This window comes from Nilaparvata lugens, chromosome 8 (genome assembly GCF_014356525.2).
Source record: "Nilaparvata lugens isolate BPH chromosome 8, ASM1435652v1, whole genome shotgun sequence".
Taxonomy (NCBI): Eukaryota; Metazoa; Arthropoda; class Insecta; order Hemiptera; family Delphacidae; genus Nilaparvata; species Nilaparvata lugens.
In genome coordinates this window covers 41,263,941-41,284,964 of record NC_052511.1, presented here as the reverse complement: position 1 = coordinate 41,284,964, position 21,024 = coordinate 41,263,941, and the positions used below count along the sequence as shown (strand labels likewise).

At 36.1% G+C, this 21,024-nt stretch overlaps 1 protein-coding gene across 3 annotated transcripts in view; it reads left to right on the top strand.

Annotated features, from left to right (window-relative positions):
* LOC111045581 (alkaline phosphatase, tissue-nonspecific isozyme) overlaps window positions 1-21,024 on the top strand; it is a 75,249-nt gene that overhangs the window by 17,277 nt on the left and 36,948 nt on the right. For all 3 annotated transcript variants that reach the window (XM_039434778.1, XM_039434779.1, XM_039434777.1), the window contains exon 3: window positions 19,811-20,034. In XM_039434778.1, the coding sequence (XP_039290712.1) occupies window positions 19,811-20,034 (224 nt within the window). The remainder of the gene's footprint in view (window positions 1-19,810; window positions 20,035-21,024) is intronic.

Sequence of the window (21,024 nt, the reverse complement as noted above, 5' to 3'; positions counted from 1 at the left end):
CTCCAGACAAGACTGAAGGGATATTTCCAGCCTTGACTGTCCCTCACTGAGATCACACTTTAAATCCGCTATAGTTGTCTTGAAAAGGTCCATAGAAATCGGAACCTGCGCGCCGGAGATGGATGAGGACGCTTTCACAGGTGTCAAGTCTATATTTTCATTACGTTGGCTTTTTAACTTAGCCACGCAATGTTTACAAGACCAGCAATTGGCCACTAAAATATCCAATTCGGCTTCACTTATTTTTTTTCCACTAACACATTGTCCGTGAAACAACGATTTACAGCCGGAACACACTAACTTGTCCTTAGCTTGGCGATTAACTGAGAGTTTACATTCAGCACATACACTCATTTTACTTGATTTAATGGAAACTTGAAAATTAAATAATAGTTCGAAACCAAACAGAAATCAAAAGAAGCACGGCGAGGAACAGGTGAAGACTATCGCATTGAAAGATAAGATAGAGAGCAACTAACCGAACGTCCGCTCACGGCAAGTTCCAATCGACAACTGTTCACATGTATGTTACAATATAAATACTGGTTCATACATCAATTCACATTGTAGTGATAGTATTGCCAATTATTCAACAAATTTTACAAAGTATAAAACATTAATCAATCAAAATAAAGATTGAATTCAATTTGAATAACGATACTATAATGTTGTGAAGGCGGAGTTTCAACTAATAATATTGTTAATTCGTTTTCTGAGTTCGATTATTTCTTAAGCCTGTCAATTATTGTGTCTGATACGTTCTATATCATCAAGAACCGATCGAATACGATCATTGAAATAACTGAATTAAGCTGGATATTGGAACAGGTCTAAGTGGATGTAGCGAGTGGGGTCAGATCGAGATATTTATTCTTTGTCCTTACCTGCTCATATATCAGCTTTTATCTGTTACCAACCTCGACTTAGGAGCGAACACATCAATTGTACAGCAGATGCAGCCAGAGATCATATAAATTCCTACAATAGAGCTTAAAACCCCACAAGACTCTGTTCTCGAAGTATATTCTGAACGATATTTGGTCCAAATACCGTATTTTTAATCCTTCAGAACTTATTAGAGACGCAGTCCCGTAAATTATCTACATCGGGATTTTTGCTCGACCTGTATGATTTTATATGCTCATTCTTCACAGGTAATAATTTTAAGGTATCCGTATTCAGTGTTTAGCGATCGCTACACTGCTTATAAAAAATTTCATCATTATACAATCTGTCATTAGAAGAATCAAGGGTGAGCGAGCGTTTAGGCCTCCCGCGATTCCGACAATTGTATTGAATCTTGTAGTGAGTCAATCAGTCTGGTGTACACTCAGCGTCCACACACGCATTGCAAAATTTATAGCCTCTACACCATTGATTCAGTACAAGATTCATCCTACATATGTGAGGCGAGTAAAATACAGCTTTACATGATTTGGCGCCCAACAGTGATAGGCATTGAAGAGGTGGATAATCGACTACGAGGATTATTTAGTTGCTCAGTATACTATAGCGCTGACAACGAGAAAATTTTTTGAAAAAAAATTCATGGTTGTGAATTTCTTCGAATTGAATATTAACTGTTCACTGTTATACAAAACAGCAAAACGTGCCATACCCAATTTTTGAACGGAAAAGAAATTTATCAATTGATGAATTTTTAGAGAAAAAATCGAACTCAGAATTTTAGTATTGTGTTATTCGAAGTTGGTCATATTACAAGTCATAGGTATAGGAAATACCATAAGAAAGGTCATATTATTTGAAGAATATTAGGTCTATATTGAAACAATTTATAAAATTTTACGGAAAAGAGGATTGAAGTTATTTACATTTTTTAAATTTTTAAAGCATAAAGAGGGAAGTAAAATTAAATCACGGATATATTGCGGAATAATTCAAACAGAACACTGCTGCTTTTATATAAAATTTTGCAAAGAATACTAGCCCTATATATAGAATTGCGGCAAGAAATTATAAGAATAAAATATTTATAATAATAATAATAAATTATAAGAGGCGTACCTGTATTACCGCATAAGTGTCCATTGTGTATCCTGTATGTTCTTGTCATTTTTATGTTAACAATATTGCTAACTTGACTCATTTTATCACTGAACACATTGCTAAACCACTTTTTCTGTATTTCACTCACTACGAAGCTATAACAATTTCTATTGGATTTCTTATTAATTATTTTGTATATCACATCAACACTTTCACGTTTTTTATTCACCGCACACGTTCGTCGCATTATTCTCTCACAAACCATGGCAGGAAACGACCAGGTCAATCCAAGTCTGTCGGACACCGAGGACATCTCACCCGATTGTTCGCCGCCATCCGCATCCGCCACCACATCCCAATGTACTGGATGATTTATCTTCGACACAGGTGGAGGAGAGCTGCATTCTAGTGGAGGATCCGTTGGTAGTCCAAGAGCCGGAGGACGAAACATCGGGAGAGCATACGTACGACGACGCCCCAGAAACAGGAACTCCCATCTCTCGCACCGTTGCTCGGATGAAAAACCAGCAGATGACCGTTAGATATACGCCCGCTCCCGCACTGGATACGGACACCCTCCTGAAAGCAATAGCCAAGATGAATGAACAAACAAAGGAAGAATTAAAGAAGGAAATTCAAGAAATAAAGAAAGACAGTAAACAAACAAAGGAAGAATTAAAAGAAGACAACAAACAAACAAAGGAAGAATTAAAAAGGGAAGTTCAAGAAGTAAAGAAGGTAAAATGAACAGGGTTTGGAGAAGTTGAGTCAACGAATGGACAGAGCATTCCATGACACCGATAATACCATCAAAAAATTAGCTGAGTGTCTGGATAAATCAATTTTGGAAACCAATAATCGATTAGATAGGATATCCCAAGATATGCACACAAAAACAATTAACATCAAAGTCAGCCTAAAGGAACATGTACATATGGAGAAGGATGCAATGAAGGAGGTGAAAGTCAAACAAGCAAGCAGACGTGATACATGTATGGAAGACCAACCTACCAAAAATGTCAAGGCTGAAGTCGCGCCGCACCCTGCAGAACGCCGAGAGGGACCAGCCGACATCGCCCGCCAGGCCGAGGACGACATCCATCAGGTAAAGGGACAGCCCATACCACCGCGCGCCGACTACCAGGAGTCCAAGGACGCTGCCCACCGAGTAGAAGAGCAGCCCGGACCGCCGACCGCCCACACCATCGTCCATCCACCGCGAACAGCACCTGAAACATGTGAAACCAATACTCGTGAAGATCGCCCCTACTAAACAATAGAAAAACGGAAGCCCACAACAGCTCGAAATCACAACTAAAAGTAAAAACTTATAAATCAAAACAACACACAAGCACAATAGTAGTTCAACAGAAAAGAAGAAGCAGTAATAGAGTTTATCTACACCGCCGTCATATAAGGCTGAAATCCTACATCAAATCTTTTACCAGCATTCAAGAAAAAAGGAAAATAATATTAAGAAGAATCTATTCACACCACAGTCATGTCCGGTTAAAATCAAGCCAACTGTACACCACCATGCAGAAAAGAAAAAGATTATTTGAAAAAACACACAGACACCACCGGCATGTCAGGTTTAAAAGGATCAAACTACATGTCACCGGTCAACAAGGAAGGTCAATATTAGCTGAAGAGATCTACCTACTTCGTCGGCACATTCGTTTTAAGCCAAGTTTAATAAAACGGATAGTCACAAATCGGAATTGGAACTTGAAACAAATACCGAAATCAAATTTAGATGGGGGCTTGAGTAAGGAATAATTTTTCGAATTAAATGGAAGCTACGTTGTGAATTACACAAATTATCAACATTTTCATAATCACGGCCTACCCAGTGAATCATATCTTTGCAGACTAGCATCTTTCTACTGCAGCCTAATCAATATAACCTAAACTTCGCCGCATCTCAGCTAATAAGGAAATACTATCAATCTACTTCAAATGAAGAAATTATTATCAACTCTAAGTCAAGAAATTAAAACTGAAAACAACTTTAAAAATTTACCAACCTAATCAAGCCATCCGCCTCATGTTACAATCATCACAGAAACAATCGCCTGGTATCATCTGCACAACTGAAAAACAGAAACAAGAATTATATTATCCACAGAAAATAATTATAAATTAGAAATAACATGAAGTTAGTAGTGAATAGGAGGAAAGGAAATAAACAAAGTTTATTTGAAAAAATGTGTAAATCTAACCTCGAAATACAGAATCGATAGAAAAATCTATTCAGAACCAAAGCCTGTTCGATAATTTTCTTCGTCACACCAACCAATGTGTGCGAGATCATAGAGTCAATTTTAATGGAATCGAAGCAATATCGTTATTAATTAATGTAACCTATTATTTAATGTGAAATCATAAGTAAAAAACGCAACCAAAAATATATATTTATGTTAAATTGCACGGAATGCGCATGTTATATGTCATATAAATGTATCTCTAAAAAGCCAAAAAGAAAATGAAATTCTTACCTTCAAATGTGAAATTTATTATTGTTGCATCAAAGATCATGAATTGTAATTCAAATTGATGAATATAATCTTGAAAGCATAATATTTGTAACCAGCATTGATAAAAATAAAAAAAAACCATTTCAAGTGTAACCCTGTTTGTACACAACGTACTAAGCGTAAAAAAGGAATTGCTCGAGTCAAACGGTAGACAATTGTCAAGTCACCGAAGTTAAATCACACTCTCACCCAATTTATGTAAAAGCCAGAACAAAGAGTCGAAACCTGTAATAACCATGAAAAATGATGAAAATCTATATTTGTTGCAAATACTGTTTGAATCCTAAGAGGATAATATGTGAAATCTTGTATATTTGTTATAGTTATGGGTCTGCTCATAAGCCACCCGTGAATGGAAGTTGTGGAGTTGTTTTAATGAAGGATCCAAAGAGACCTCATTAATTATTGTATTTCGATTGTATCCAATGGAAGGAACAATCAATTATTTATTTTCTCGTAGCCAAAAGTGCACGATATATCGTTTTTAGTGTTAAGTGTTGAGTTTTCGTAGAAGTAAGGAGATGAAATGGTGTATTCATCACAATATCGGATTTTTCAAATAGTCATTGTTTCGACTCGTCTCCCAATTACCTATTTAAAATATCCTGGGGGCTTTTGTGTGATGAATCTTTCAAATAGATCTCATGAGAAGAGAGAAAATTGTGATTACCTTTTAAAATGAAAGAATTTGCTAAAGGAATAGTTAGCGACCGAGCGATAAAGCTTACTTATCAGTAACTGTATATTAGATAAGAGTACCGTTCTGTACCGAATATTTTCTAGAAAATTATTCAATAAAATTATAATTATTCTGCAAATAAAGCACGAATTATTTATGAATTGCTCACTGATTTTGAGGTTACACTTTGTTTACTACCGATCAGATGTTTTTAAAACAGTTCGAACGCAGCTGACTGATTCAAAGTATTGTCAAATGTCATGCTGGCTTCACGCAGATTAATACCATTCTAAAAATTATAAAACTATCAATAAAGGACCAAGAATTTCGAATAAAAAAAATAAAATGTATGTATTATCGTTGAAATTATTTATTATTAAGAAATTATATTATATGTCAGGTCTTATTGTAACTAACTAGGTCATAGCATGAACAGTATATTATTGATAAAACGGCAGAAATAATTATAACAGTCTCAAACATAATAAAATTTGTATAAGAATATTAATTTATTAATGATTAATTCAACTGAACCACATGGTAATTAAATCTCTTTGGCAAGCCTAAGCCAATCATAGTGCATAGAAATAGCACCAAAAAGGTGATCATTTGAAAGCAACACATGTTAATCTACTATCAGACAACAAACCTGCCTTATCATATACGCTAGCACATGTACATTGTATGAGAGGAACTATGTCTAGAAGATTAAGCAGTTTTAAGAATTACATAAATTGAATTATTATTGTAATTAAAGGAATTATATTCTACTGCCTGCCACTGACGTCACGTCTACGTCACAATCGTTCTACCAATGGCAAATTTTTATGCAAATTTATTACATCGAGATTCTCAGAAGAAAGGTCTAGCGAAGAGCTGAGAGAAAAGACAGCACTTCCCTTTTGAAATCCTCACCGTTCAGATCTCTTTATAGTTACCAAGACCTATTCGTAAAAATTTCTTGTTCGATTTTATATGTTCTATTTGTGAGCCGATATTTTAGGCCAATCTATTTGTTATTTGTAAATTTATTTTTCATCAATCAATAAATTTAAAAGTTTAAAGTAAATTATCCCTTAATTAATTTGGTGAAGGAAATATTAAATTAAAATTCCCCACGTGCTGAAACCGAAGCCTAGATCCGCTGCCGATCAAACGATTTTTGATCTAAAGAAGAAAACCACGACCGCCAAGGAAATTCACGTGAGTTATAAGTTAAAAGGGGCCCCAATCTACGCTTCGAAAATATTTCAGTGCAGAAAAACATAAAATTTTCTTCGTTAAATTATTGGCCACGCCGACAAGCGCTTTAGTATTTAAGAGCCTAGAATTTATCCATATAGAATTTCTAAGAATTTGTAGTTTGATTAGCTATCCTCCGCTGCCAGAACCACGACCCCGAGCAAACTTTTTTAAAAATATTTTATAATTTATTTTCACTATTTTTTCAAAACTGTTAAATTTTATCAATTGTAAAATTCTGTCGAATCACGCATGGTATCATGCAAGCACAAGAACATTTTTAACTCCTTTTGTCAATGCTAAATTATTATCGATCTGTAAATCAAATTCTGAATCTGCACTGTATGATCATATATTTTATTATAATATATTCCAGTTTTGTTAATTCGTTTTCTGAGTTCGATTATTTCTTAAGCCTGTCAATTATTGTGTCTGATACGTTCTATATCATCAAGAACCGATCGAATACGATCATTGAAATAACTGAATTAAGCTGGATATTGGAACAGGTCTAAGTGGATGTAGCGAGTGGGGTCAGATCGAGATATTATTCTTTGTCCTTACCTGCTCATATATCAGCTTTTATCTGTTACCAACCTCGACTTAGGAGCGAACACATCAATTGTACAGCAGATGCAGCCAGAGATCATATAAATTCCTACAATAGAGCTTAAAACCCCGACTCTGTTCTCGAAGTATATTCTGAACGATATTTGGTCCAAATACCGTATTTTTAATCCTTCAGAACTTATTAGAGACGCAGTCCCGTAAATTATCTACATCGGGATTTTTGCTCGACCTGTATGATTTTATATGCTCATTCTTCACAGGTAATAATTTTAAGGTATCCGTATTCAGTGTTTAGCGATCGCTACACTGCTTATAAAAAATTTCATCATTATACAATCTGTCATTAGAAGAATCAAGGGTGAGCGAGCGTTTAGGCCTCCCGCGATTCCGACAATTGTATTGAATCTTGTAGTGAGTCAATCAGTCTGGTGTACACTCAGCGTCCACACACGCATTGCAAAATTTATAGCCTCTACACCATTGATTCAGTACAAGATTCACTCTACATGTGTGAAGCCGTTAAGAAACGCACCACAAGTGTGAAAACAAATTTAAGTTTGAGGTTTAAAACACAAGAAACTAATCGTGTAAACTAATCCCATTTTAGTAAATTCGAAAAAAGATTGAAAACTAATTTCTTGCAATTTTCTGTCGATTCGCTCTCGAAGAATTTCGGAAAAATGATGTCATAAGAACAGCTTAGGTCTATTAGAGGATTCCATCAAGTGAGTAGGTATGTCTTTCTCTATAAAAAAATTCATATTATTTTTTGTAAGAACTGAAACAATTTTGAAAACATCCAACAATAGAATGAAATCATCTGACAAATGTACTCATCGGGTGCTTTCAATTCATGAAATTGCGATTCATGATATTGAGTGAGCTCCAACAAAAAATGCATTCAGTTTCTCCCATTCGTCTCTTACAGGATTTTTGTTCTCTTGTTTCCATTAACAAGAGAATAACATGGGAATATTGTTGAGTTCAGGATTCACAGAACGGAGACCGATCGTTCCCCACTCATGGACTCGCAAATTATTCAACCACCATTGTTCATCCTTAAGGACGAATGGTCTCCACTCCTGCATTCTGAAGACGTTCCACCTTATCCATCAGGATAAGATTAATGATGCAGCGACCGACAATAGTCTAAGATAGATCTGGACTGACGTCTACGATTCATCTCAGTTTCGGTGTGCAATTATTATTAGTACTAACAAAGGTGATGTGTTTTCTATTTATTTAGGGGGTTCTCAAGAAAGGACGGAATTTTTAGGGCTTCTCCGTGTTAGAGCGAATAATACTAGTTTCCAGTACTTTATAGAGCTCTCCGGGAATGGAGATTGTTTGTATAGTGTCAACTACGCTTTGAAAAGGGAGAGAGACAAAAGATGGAGAGGTGGAAGAGAGAAAGAAGAAAGTGAGGACGAGAAAGACAAGAAAACAGTTTTGAGAGAAATGAGGGCGATAAAATAGATTGGAGAGAGACCAAAAGAAGAGAGAAGAGGAGAAAAAAGAATGATGAAACATGAAGAGCATTTGAGTTTGAGGAAGTATAAGGTGCGAAAGATTGAAATTATGAGTGGAGAGAAGGTAAAGAGGGATTAATAGAAAAGGAGGTGAACTAGAATGTATAAAATTGATATTTGAAAGATAGAATTGAAAAAATAGGAGTTTTGAGAGAATATTTTTCAGTTGCAAAAAGTGGAATAATAGAAAGGGTAGAGATGGGAATGGGGTAGAATAGATATTGTTATTGAAGTGAAATAAGGTGGAATAAGAATGAATATATAAAAATTATTAAAGAGAGAGAGAGTGAGAGAGAGAAAGAGATTAGATTAGATTGGAGTTCTTTATTCATGTATGCTACAATATTTACTGGCTTATACACTAATTTACATTAAATGACGGGTAATTATTCAAATCTCTACAGAGAGAAAGAGAGAGAGATAAAACTCTCAGAGAATCAAGAGAGAGAAGGAATTACATCAGGTGCGAGAGACTAGAAAAACGAATAGAGATGAGATGGGAAAGACGAGAAAGAGGTTTAAAAAAAGACTATAACATAGTAACACATTGAGAGAAGAAAATGACAGAATAAAAAAGAAAAGAAAAAGACAGAATAAAATTGAGAAAAGTGGCATTTGAAGCAGGCGAGAGAAAGATAGTACGATGAGACAGAATACATTGATGATTGATAAGATTATGAGGAGAGTGTGAAGAGACATAACAGATAGGAAGACAGTGAAAGGGAGTATAAAATAATAGATAAATGAAAACAGAATGAAAATATTAAAGAGAGAAATTTGAATGGGGAGGAAGTTTGAAGAAGAACATGAGAGGGAGAAAGGAAGCTTGAGGAAGAATATGAGAAAGAGGAAGGAAGCTCGAGAAAGAATATGATAGAGAGAGAGAGAGTGATGGAATAATGGTCACAATGAATTTGCAGAGTGAATGCTCTCCCCTACTATACATCCTATATACACACCTATAGTGAGTTTGAATTTAAACTGTCAGCATCGATAGAATTCAAAGCGTTGGTGCTATTCATAAGGAATGCTGATCGTTTAAAGTGAATTGTAGCAAAGCATTGCAATGGTGGAGATCTTGGTGCTATAGTGAGATCTACTCTCGACTGACAGAACTGTTTGAAATGGAAGTAATAATGTTATTTCACAAGGGTCTCTAACAAGCTTGACTATTCGAAAAAGCCTCTGATCGGGAAGCTTCAATGTTGAACTAGCAATGTGGGCTGGGGTGATATGATCATGGCGTTGGAGAGAGTAGACGAAACGTAGACAATAATTTTGGCAACGCTGTAGTTTATCATTCAGAGTGACTTGCATATCATTAAGAACAGAATTACAATACATTAATGTGGGAAGATGAGAGATTGAACCAATAATAATTTAATGTTTCTAGGGAGGATATCGTGCATTTTCTTCAATGCATGCATGGCTGAGAATACCTTCTTACAAGTTTTGTTCACTTGTTCTGACCAGTCAAGAGTATTATTCATATAATGCCTAAATTTTTAACTGAGCTACAGTAAGGAATGTCATTACCGTCTACACTAACTTTGTGAATCGATTCAAGGTCAATATTGTTTATAAGACGAGAATATCCAATTATAATGGGTTGTGTTTGATGGATTAAGCTTAAGGCCATTTTTCTTTGTCCATTCCACTATCGAATTGATATCCTGATTCATTATTCCAACTGTTTCATTAATTTTTGTTATGGGACAGCTTAAATAGATTTGAAGGTCGTCTGCATAAGTATGGAAACTGGAGAATTTGATAATGGAAGAAAGGTCATTAGCATACAAAGTGAAGAGGAGAGGGCCTAAAATTGAACCTTGTGGTACTCCATGCATAACGTTTTTCCAAGTTGACTTTTTGTCACCGACAGATACACATTGTTTCCTACCTAATAGATAGGATTTAAACCAAACTAACGAGTTGTGACTGAAACCAAGAATAGCCAACTTATTCAGAAGGACTGTATGATCAACAGTATCGAATGCTTTAGAAAAATCAAATAGGGTGAGGATGGTGCATTTTCTTTGGTCCATAGCTAACCTTATATCATCAGTGACACGAAGCAGAGCTGTCTCAGTTGAATGGAATTTTCTAAAGCCTGATTGAAAGTTATGAAGCTTACTATTGTTGTCTAGAAATTTTACAACTTGAGCATGAATGAGTCTTTCTAGCACTTTGGACAATGCAGGTAAAATACTGATTGGTCTAAAATCCTCAACTTTATTGGGTGATGGAACTTTATTTAGAGGGCGAACCAGAGCAAACTTCCAGTTTTCAGGGAAAATGCCTTCTTCAAGTGACTTGTTGAAAATGTATGTAATGGTTGGTAAAACAGCAAATAACATCTTCTTGATAAATTTAATAGGAATTTTGTCTACACCCGTAGCATTACTATGAATACGTTGAATTGCTCTGAAAGTGTCTTCTTCTGAGATTGGATGGAAATGAAATTGATCAGTGATTGGTAAATCTAAGTTTGTAACCTGCTCTTCAAGATCATCTATATGATTAGCAATGACAACTTCGTCGCGTTGGTTAGAGTGTGAAACGAAATGGTCATTTATATTATTCAATGGTAAGTCAATTTGTGGATTCGATTTCTGTTTGCCAAGCCCGAATTCTTTTATTCCCTGCCAAAGTGATTTAGAGTCTTGTCTATTGTTTGTCATAAACGAATTCAAGTACCTAATCTTTGAGTTCCGTAATTCCTGTTTAACCCTATTTCTAAGGCTCCTATACTCTATCAACTGTCCAAGTCAAATGTCTTTTTAAATTTTCTATGTGCTTTGTCTCTACGTCCCATCATCTTAAGTATGTCTTCAGTCATCCACGGTACTCGTCGTTTTCTATTAATCCTCCTTGTCACATAAGGTGCATGTTTGTCATACAAAGTCAAAGTCCAATTCTCGAAAGTCTTGACCATGTCATCAGCTGAGGGTAATGCTTCAATTTGATGCCATGGAGTCTGAGCCACATCAGTCAGGAAGGCAGCTTCATCAAAGTTTTTGAAGTCTCTATAAGTGATAATTTTCTGTTCTGGCTTGGGTATCTTATGGGAAAGTACACAGTAGATCAAATCATGTCTAGAAATATCTGGGACTGAGATTTGGCCTGCTTGAACAACCTCATTGGGATCACTAACAATGAGAAGGTCAATGAGTGTGTCTGATTCATTAGTATGATGAGTTGGATCGAGAGGTAAAATAGTCATGTTTAGGCATTGGAAAATTGTAGTCAGTTGAAAGTAGTCAAAGTTACGATTCGTCATGTTCAAGTCGGTGTTCATATCCCCCATAACTAGTATACGGTTATAACAAGGCATAAGAGAAAGCAAGGCATTTTCGAAATCTGTGAAATGACCTATTTTTGGTGGACGATAACAGATACCAACGAGTAATTTATCATTACTAGATAAGGATAATTCAAGTAGCATAAACTCTGGTCTGGAACAATACTCTTGTTTAGATGTGATTAAAACTTTTGTTTTGATACCATCTTTCACATAAATTGCTACACCCCCACAAGCTTTATTTAATCTATCATTCCGGAAAAGATTATATCCAGGCAATGCAACAAAATTTGATGAAATACTAGGCTTCAAAAATGATTCGGAAATTCCGAATATATTGAAGTCCTGAAAACGGAAGATTGCTCTGAGTTCATCAATGTGGCAACTGAGGGATTGTACGTTAAGGTGAGCAGCCTTGAAAAGTTTTTTGAAAGACTGGAGCTTATTTGCTAGAAACATACCTGCGTCATTATTACTATTATTGAAATAATCATACCTACTTGAGGGCGAGCGAGCTGACGTGTCAGTGAGAGGCATCATGGAAGCAGCAGACCAATCGTGAACCGACCTCAGAACGACACATGACGGGGAAATGGGGATGAAACTGATAAAACTTAACCTAAATGAAAAAGTCTCTTGATTCGAGTGCATTCAGTATGCACTTGACAGTTCGGCTCCCTTCACTATTTAAAGCACTAGTTCAAAAATTCACTAAACACAATAAGATGTAGAGAGAGAGAGAGAGAGAGAGAGAGAGAGAGAGAGAGAGAGAGAGAGAGAGAGAGAGAGAGAGAGAGAGAGAGAGAGAGAGAGAGAGAGAGAGAGAGAGAGAGAGAGAGAGAGAGAGAGAGAGAGAGAGAGAGAGAGAGAGAGAGAGAGAGAGAGAGAGAGAGAGAGAGAGAGAGAGAGAGAGAGAGAGAGAGAGAGAGAGAGAGAGAGAGAGAGAGAGAGAGAGAGAGAGAGAGAGAGAGAGAGAGAGAGAGAGAGAGAGAGAGAGAGAGAGAGAGAGAGAGAGAGAGAGAGAGAGAGAGAGAGAGAGAGAGAGAGAGAGAGAGAGAGAGAGAGAGAGAGAGAGAGAGAGAGAGAGAGAGAGAGAGAGAGAGAGAGAGAGAGAGAGAGAGAGAGAGAGAGAGAGAGAGAGAGAGAGAGAGAGAGAGAGAGAGAGAGAGAGAGAGAGAGAGAGAGAGAGAGAAAGAGATTAGATTAGATTGGAGTTCTTTATTTATGTATGTTACAATATTTATTGGCTCACACTAATTATTTACACTAATTTACATTAAATGACGGGTAATTATTCAACTCTCTACAGAGAGAAAGAGAGAGAGAGAGAGAGAGAGAGAGAGAGAGAGAGAGAGAGAGAGAGAGAGAGAGAGAGAGAGAGAGAGAGAGAGAGAGAGAGAGAGAGAGAGAGAGAGAGAGAGAGAGAGAGAGAGAGAGAGAGAGAGAGAGAGAGAGAGAGAGAGAGAGAGAGAGAGAGAGAGAGAGAGAGAGAGAGAGAGAGAGAGAGAGAGAGAGAGAGAGAGAGAGAGAGAGAGAGAGAGAGAGAGAGAGAGAGAGAGAGAGAGAGAGAGAGAGAGAGAGAGAGAGAGAGAGAGAGAGAGAGAGAGAGAGAGAGAGAGAGAGAGAGAGAGAGAGAGAGAGAGAGAGAGAGAGAGAGAGAGAGAGAGAGAGAGAGAGAGAGAGAGAGAGAGAGAGAGAGAGAGAGAGAGAGAGAGAGAGAGAGAGTGAGAGAGAGCGCGAGAGAGAAAGAGAGATTGATTGATTGATTATTGGCCTTTATTAAGGCGGATCTAGGACTCCTGGTCCTCTCTGCCTCACTCTTTTGGTAGAGAGTTAGTGGGAAGGATATTTTGAGTATTATTTCCGAAGAATAGACATTGATATGTCCAAAGCTCCGCCAATTTATGTAGATGCATAACAATATTATCTATAGTTACTCCAAATTGCTTTTCTCATAACATATACAGTTTAATAATTATTATCTTAGTCTATATTATGTTAATTCATCTATAATTTTGCTGTATTGTAAGCTATTGTGTATAAGTGTATAAGCCAGTATATATTGTAATCTACATAAATAAAGTACTCAATCAATCAATCAACCACACAACCCTTTACAAAATAAGAAAAAAATTTACATAAGAGTACAAAATAATAGATTAGAAGAAGAGAGAGAAAGATAAAACTCTCAGAGAATGAAGAGAGAGTTGATTTCAAGGAATTACATTAGGTGCAACAGAATATGACAACGAATAGAGATAAGATGGAAAAGACGAGAAAGAGAGAAAAAGAGGAATAAACAGGATCATAACATAGTAACACATTGAGAGAGGAAAACGACAGAATAAAAAGAAAAGGAAAAGACAGAATAAAATTGAGAAAAGTGGCATTTGAAGCAAGCGAGAGAAAGATAGTACGATGAGAAAGAAAACTATGATGATTGATGCGATAATGAAGAGAGTATAGTGAGACATGACAGATAGTAAGACAGTGAAAGGGAGTATAAAATAACAGATAATTGAAAACAGAATGGAAATATTAAAGAGAGAAATTTGAATGGGAAGGAAGCTTGAGGAAGAACATGAGAGGGAGAAAGGAAGCTTGAGGAAGAATATGAGAGAGAGAAAGGAAGCTTGAGGAAGAACATGAGAGAGAGAAAGAAAGCTTGAGGAAAAATATGAGAGAGAGAAAGAAAGCTTGAGGAAGAACATGAGAGAAAGAGAGGGAGAAAGGAAGCTTAAGGAAGAATATGAGAGAGAAAAAGGAAGCTTGAGGAAGAATATGAGAGAGAGAAAGGAAGCTTGTGGAAGAATATGAGAGAGAGAAAGGGAGCTTGAGGAAGAGCATGAGAGAGAGAGAAAGGAAGCTTGAGGAAGAACATGAGAGAGAGAAAGGAAGCTTGAGGAAGAATATGAGAGAGAGAAAGGAAGCTCGAGAAAGAATATGAGAGAGAGAGAGTGATGGAATAATGGTCACAATGAATTTGAAGAGTGAATGCTCTCCCCTATTATATACATCCTATATACACACCTATAGTGAGTTTGAATTTAAACTGTCAGCATCGATAGAATCGGAAGTGTTGGTGTTATTCATAAGGAATGCTGATCGTTTAAAGTGATCCTATTGTAGCAAAGCATTGCAATGGTGGAGATCTTGGTGCTATAGTGAGATCTACTCTCGACTGACAGAACTGTTTGAAATGGAAGTAATAATGTTATTTTATAAGGGTGTCTGACAATTTGATGTGAATCTCAGAATGATAACTTTTGTTGATACAGTGGAGCTGGCTCCTCCATTGCTCTGTTTGCCTGCGGCCACTTCCTGTCTACCTTGCTAATATTATTGCGTGATTTCAGTTTGCACCCACTTTCTTGCTTCCAGAAAGACTTTCGGGAGCGAAAAAGATGAATTGAAAGTGTAGAATGAAGATGAGGTCTTCAACTAGCTCGAAGTGTGAAAGGGCCCTAGAAAGTGCAAAATCTATTTATCAAGCCGTGTAAAATACTATCAAGAATTGATAGTATTTTTCTAGCGTTTTTCGACGAAAAACTAAGCTGAACTCATTCATGCGCGCGCAACCGAATCGCCAAGTTCCCGTCAATAATAACTCATGGTAATCGGAAAACGCTCTGCTTGTGCTCTGATCTTGATCACCGTTCTTGGTGAATCTATGTTTAAGAAACAATTGTGCGCATAATTGTGCATGATTTCTTGGCGATTCTATGCTTAAGAAACAATTGTGCGCATAATTGTGCATGATTTCTTGGCGATTCTATGCTTAAGAAACAATTGTACGCATAATTTGTACTCAACTTTTTATATCTGGAAGCTCATATTTGTATTGACAAAATTGGTACCTACATGATAAAACTGGGGGCGTTTCCTGCTTAGGCCTACATCTTGCATAAATCGTTATGTCTTCACTGATAATTTATTTGATGTTTACAACTCATTCTTTAATTTACAACAATGAATAATGATTAAATTGGTATTATATCAGGTGTACTGGTTGATTTCACATTCAGTAAATGGTATCAAGTTTACCAACCAGGACCTGCTGCGATCTACCGGCAAAATTCAGAACTACTTCAAACCTAAAATCAGCACTGAGTAGGCGGGGCTTGGAGCTGTGAAATAGGCATGGTTCGCTATGATTGGTCCGCACATCCCATATCACTATCACCACTTTCTCTCTCCCCTATTCGCTATCCTGTTTTTCATCCTCTGTCTTCTATTTATTTTCCATTCTTCAACTGTTCTGTTCTTTATTCTTAATTTATCAATCCTTCTTGTCACATGATCATTGTGCATTTCTTTGAAATCCAATTAATTAACAACTATGAGAAGTCTGTTCTTAAGTCTTTTATTCACAGTTGAAACGAGATCTCTTATAAGCTATCTAGTTAGTTACAACGAGGTATATCAGGGCAGAATTGCAGTAGTTTGAAATTATTTGAATCGAAATGTTACAGAATATTTGTTGATTTGATGCAAATATCACACGTGGCACACGTGAGTCCATGAGATTCAAGACTAAACACAAAATGTCACTTGGTATAAACCTAACTTTGTTATTATACAACCTCGATAGTTACATAGCTGCTTGATAAATAATAGTGAGTATCAAGGTATCTAGAAAACATTCTAGAATGTATTTTAGATACATTGGTGAGTATCTATGTCATATTTTGTATAGAAATATCCCCAATTACCTGAAACAGATTAACGATTTCATCTTTTACAACTACAAGCACTATTTAAGTAGATGGTTGATAGAGGTCGGTAGGGATGCTGCGAAGCAACTGATTCAATCCGCCTATAAAATTTGAGCGCTTCTTCTATTTATATGAGTTCTTTCAAGCTTATTCATTTTCTTTATAATAATTAATCAGAACAGGAAATTCAATTGTATGAAAGATTTGTATGGTTTATTTTCAATTACTGAAGAATGTTGGAACATAATAAAATCATCACTTGAGTTCAATTCACAATAGAGAAATATTTTGATATTGTAGAGAACTCATTCCCCACACACAGACGACTCTGTCTTTGCAGGGGGTATTTACTCTTAAATTACTGGGATCTATGATGGAGGAATGAGACCTATAAAACTAATTTTCTCAGTAAGAACATAACTTATTTTTTCGGACATTTTATTATTTATCAAAATTTGGGAACAGAATAGTTTTGGGCTATGCCTGTTGTTGTATCCCGATCATATTCTTATGATTTGTTATTGTATCAATGAATAAATAAATAATTATTCAAGTCTTTCACATCATGCAGAGAATAGGAATGAATTTATTTCATTACACAAGCACAAATTCTATGATGAAATGGAAAGGTGATATATGATAAGGAAGATGAGTGAATCAGAAAAACATGCTCAATTCCAAACAACAAATAAAATTGAAGCTCAACAGCACACCATCAAATGAAATCTCAAAAAAAACTTAGAGTCAGCCTTTTTGCTTTTCCATCCCTTGGATTAAAGTGATAATATGAATCCAAAAAGTCGAGAGCTTGAATAGGGCAGCAAATTTTAAGCTCTGAATATCCCTTTGATTAAGTCCACGGTTTATTGTATAATACCTGGAACAATAGGCATTGCAGGCAGCAAGGGCGCTTGAAAGGGAAATGAAAGGAAGCTAATTATTGCGTGGCAGTGTTCAGGTGCAGTGAGCTCCACAATTATTATTCAAAAGTCCAATTATTCAAATTCTAATTCAAACTCTGTTCTGAGAGCAACTGATTTTCAAACACTCGTTAATTAATACGGATCAGCAATGATTGTAATTTAATTTATGTGGGATAATTCAGTCAATCTGAAACTTAACTAGAGGGTTGTAATTGCTTTTTTTCGTTTTAAACTTTTTCTCAAACATATAAATCAAATCAAATAGTCTTCTATTCACGAATCATATTTGCAATTTAATTTATGTGGGTTAATTCAGTCAATCTGAAACTTAACTAGAGGGTTTTGATTTTTTTTCGTTTTAAACTGATTCTCAAACTTATAAATCAAATCAAATCAAATAGTCCTTTATTCACGAATCATATAAGCATTTATACAGTACATACAAAAATCAATTAGATAAGAAAATCAAGATTTCTAGATTGTTTTAATTGAACATTCAATTCCACCACACTTCATCATGAATCTATCAGAGTATAACAGTTGTATTCTCCCACATACATATCGTTCTTTCTTTCTTTTCTACTGCGAAAGAAAGAGACAAGCAACCGAAAAACCAATTGAATAGTTGCCATACTCGTTTTCGTTTGTTTGGTCCTTGAAGCGATTTGTCGTGGAGTAGGAAGCATTATTCAAAATTCTGCTAACGAGAATTCCATATCCTCAGTTCCATTGTGTGTAGTTCTTCTTCCGAATTGTTTTCCCTTCTGTGCCCATTAGATAACCGTTATTTGGCTGCAGTGAGCATTATCCCAGCTCCCTCTGAATGTTCCCCTAGGGCTTGGGAGCTTCACATGCAAAAGTATGATCACCTGAAAAGAGCAGTACAGTATAAAAGCAGCCATTGTTGTTCCGAAATTGAATGAATTTTTTGTAGGAAGCGCTACTTTTTCAAGAGAATTTTCGGAAAATATAGCTATATCAGCTCTGGAATCTTCGATTGAACCTGTGCTTTATTATGCTCTATTGTGTTGTCAATATGAGTAATCAGATAGTTCTCCAATCTATCCTGGTTGACTGAAATCTTTTCTAGATGTTGAAAGTTGTTAAAATTTATCTGACAATGTTTCAATATGATTCATATTACTTTGAGAGCAAGCAGAATGCAGTATTCACGTTTGAGTGGATGTGATTAGATTCACATTTATTCAAAAAATTAGAATTAAATCATAAGTATTATTAAACGAAGTCCCATAGTTGATTGCTGTGAATTTATTAATTTCCATCTGCTGGAACAATTTCGCAAATAGAATACGCTTTCCTTGATATTTATTTGTCAAGTTATATATATGTTATAAATTATACTTGTAAAACGTTGATTCACTTTTGATGTTCTTCTTTTAAATCTATTGAATAGAATAGAATCTTTATTTCAGCAATATCTGAGGTCTTCAGATACAATACAAGTGTCAAATATATACAACATTATACAAAATACAAATATATTACATCAGTAAGTTACACTATTGATTTACATAGTACACACTGTTGATTTAAAAGTCAATGGTATTTGAGAAACTATTTTGAATTGAGATTTATAATATTTGTGGTTGGGATTGCTGCAATCAACGTACAACCGATCTCACTACAGGCATCAAATTTGCATCACTGTAGAAATCAATCTGAAAAAACAAATCAATTCAAACCTTTATTATCGTGCTACTTGGTTAATAATGTAATGCGCCTTAATCCATTATTTGTACAGATTCTTCTGAAACTCACATTGGGCTGTGAAACAGCCCTGGAAATAGCATCAAACTAGATTAGCTTAATAGATAGAAGTGAATAAAAACTAGTATTAGCAACCTAGTAGTGATAACCAATAGTGATAACCAGCCAGCTAAGTCTCACTAGTGGATGCTCGCTAGTATATACTAATCAAGTCGAAGTGAGCGACCCCAAGTCGAGACCCCCAGGAACTCCGAGTCTCGCAAGTCGAGATTAATGAACGTAGTATCACAGAGAAATGACGATCTCAATCACCAATCCCAAAAGAAATCATATTAAACTATTCAGTCATCATTACCGACGACTTATCGTCTCCACCGAAAGACACAGATATATTGTCTATAACACAAAGATATTGTCCAATATCACAAATTTATTCTCATTCACGGAGGGACCGACGGCTTATCGCCTCCTCCGCAAGACGGGATCCAATAATCCAATTAGATGTGTGAATTATTTTGAACTATTAGATTATCACGGTTCATCCAAATATCACTACATCGGTTCATGTATGTTTGACAGGTCGCGACTACTGGTTCCAAGAGGCGCGACGCCTCTTGAAGCGTAAGCTAGAAGGCATGGTGGAGCCCCACCCTATGGCCCGCAACGTGGTGTTCCTGGTGGGAGACGGCCTCGGTCTCTCCACCCTCACGGCCGCTCGCATCCTCAAGGGCCAACGGTTGGGTCAGCTCGGTGAGGATCACCTCCTCGCCTGGGACGAGTTCCCTGCCGTCGCCTTGGCTAAGGTCAGTGCCAACTTACACCATAAACGATATTGCATCCACTTATTGCTGCATGATATTCATTATAGTTTGTGCATAAGATTATAATTATTATTATTCTCGTATTAGGTTAGGTTAGGTTACTATAGCTTATTATAAGCCCCCCAGACGTGAAGATGACGTGAAGCTCCATGCCTTTTGAATTACGATTGTTCTATTTCTATAACGTGACACTTCTCATGATGGCGTTTCCTACAAACCCATAAACCGTGGCATTTCTTATACGAACCAAAATTCAATCGTGGACTTTCCTACGAAGAACTGCTACCGTTACTCAACTTATATCTGTTACGGCTACTTGTGTCTTGAAGTATTTGTTACTGTTATACAGGCAGCAGTTTTTTGTGGGAAAGTACACGATTGAATCTTGATTGGCAGGAAACTCACGCTGGGTTCGTACGAAACATCACCGTAGGAAGCGCCACGCTGGGCTACCAAACAAAAGTTCCTCCATGATTACTATCTAGAAACTTGACATGACAATAACTTTCATTCACACATTTTTGTGGATGCTAATCGCATCATTGGTAATCTCATCATTGTTGAATTTTAACCCTTGATCGATTATTACTAGATTAAATTTAATTTGAGAAAATCTTTAATTGGCAGCAAACTTTGAATTTTGAACTTCAAAATATGCTAGAGGTCATTTTAAATGATTTTATTATTATCGGAATTGCTAATTGAAATAATATGAACGTTGAAAATTCTGTAAAATATCCTCAAGTTTCACCTCAATTATTCCACCTCACACAAATTTCCACACGAAATCTCTATAGAAAGTTGAGACGATCAACGAGTCAAAGTTATTTGTTGTTTTTTATTGATATTGATTGATTAAACTATGAGCTACATATCTTCAATGATACTAATTCAATTGAAGGGCTTTGTCCACTACAATTCATTTATTTATTTATTAGCTCTAAACCTCTACGTGAGCCCCATGATATTCTT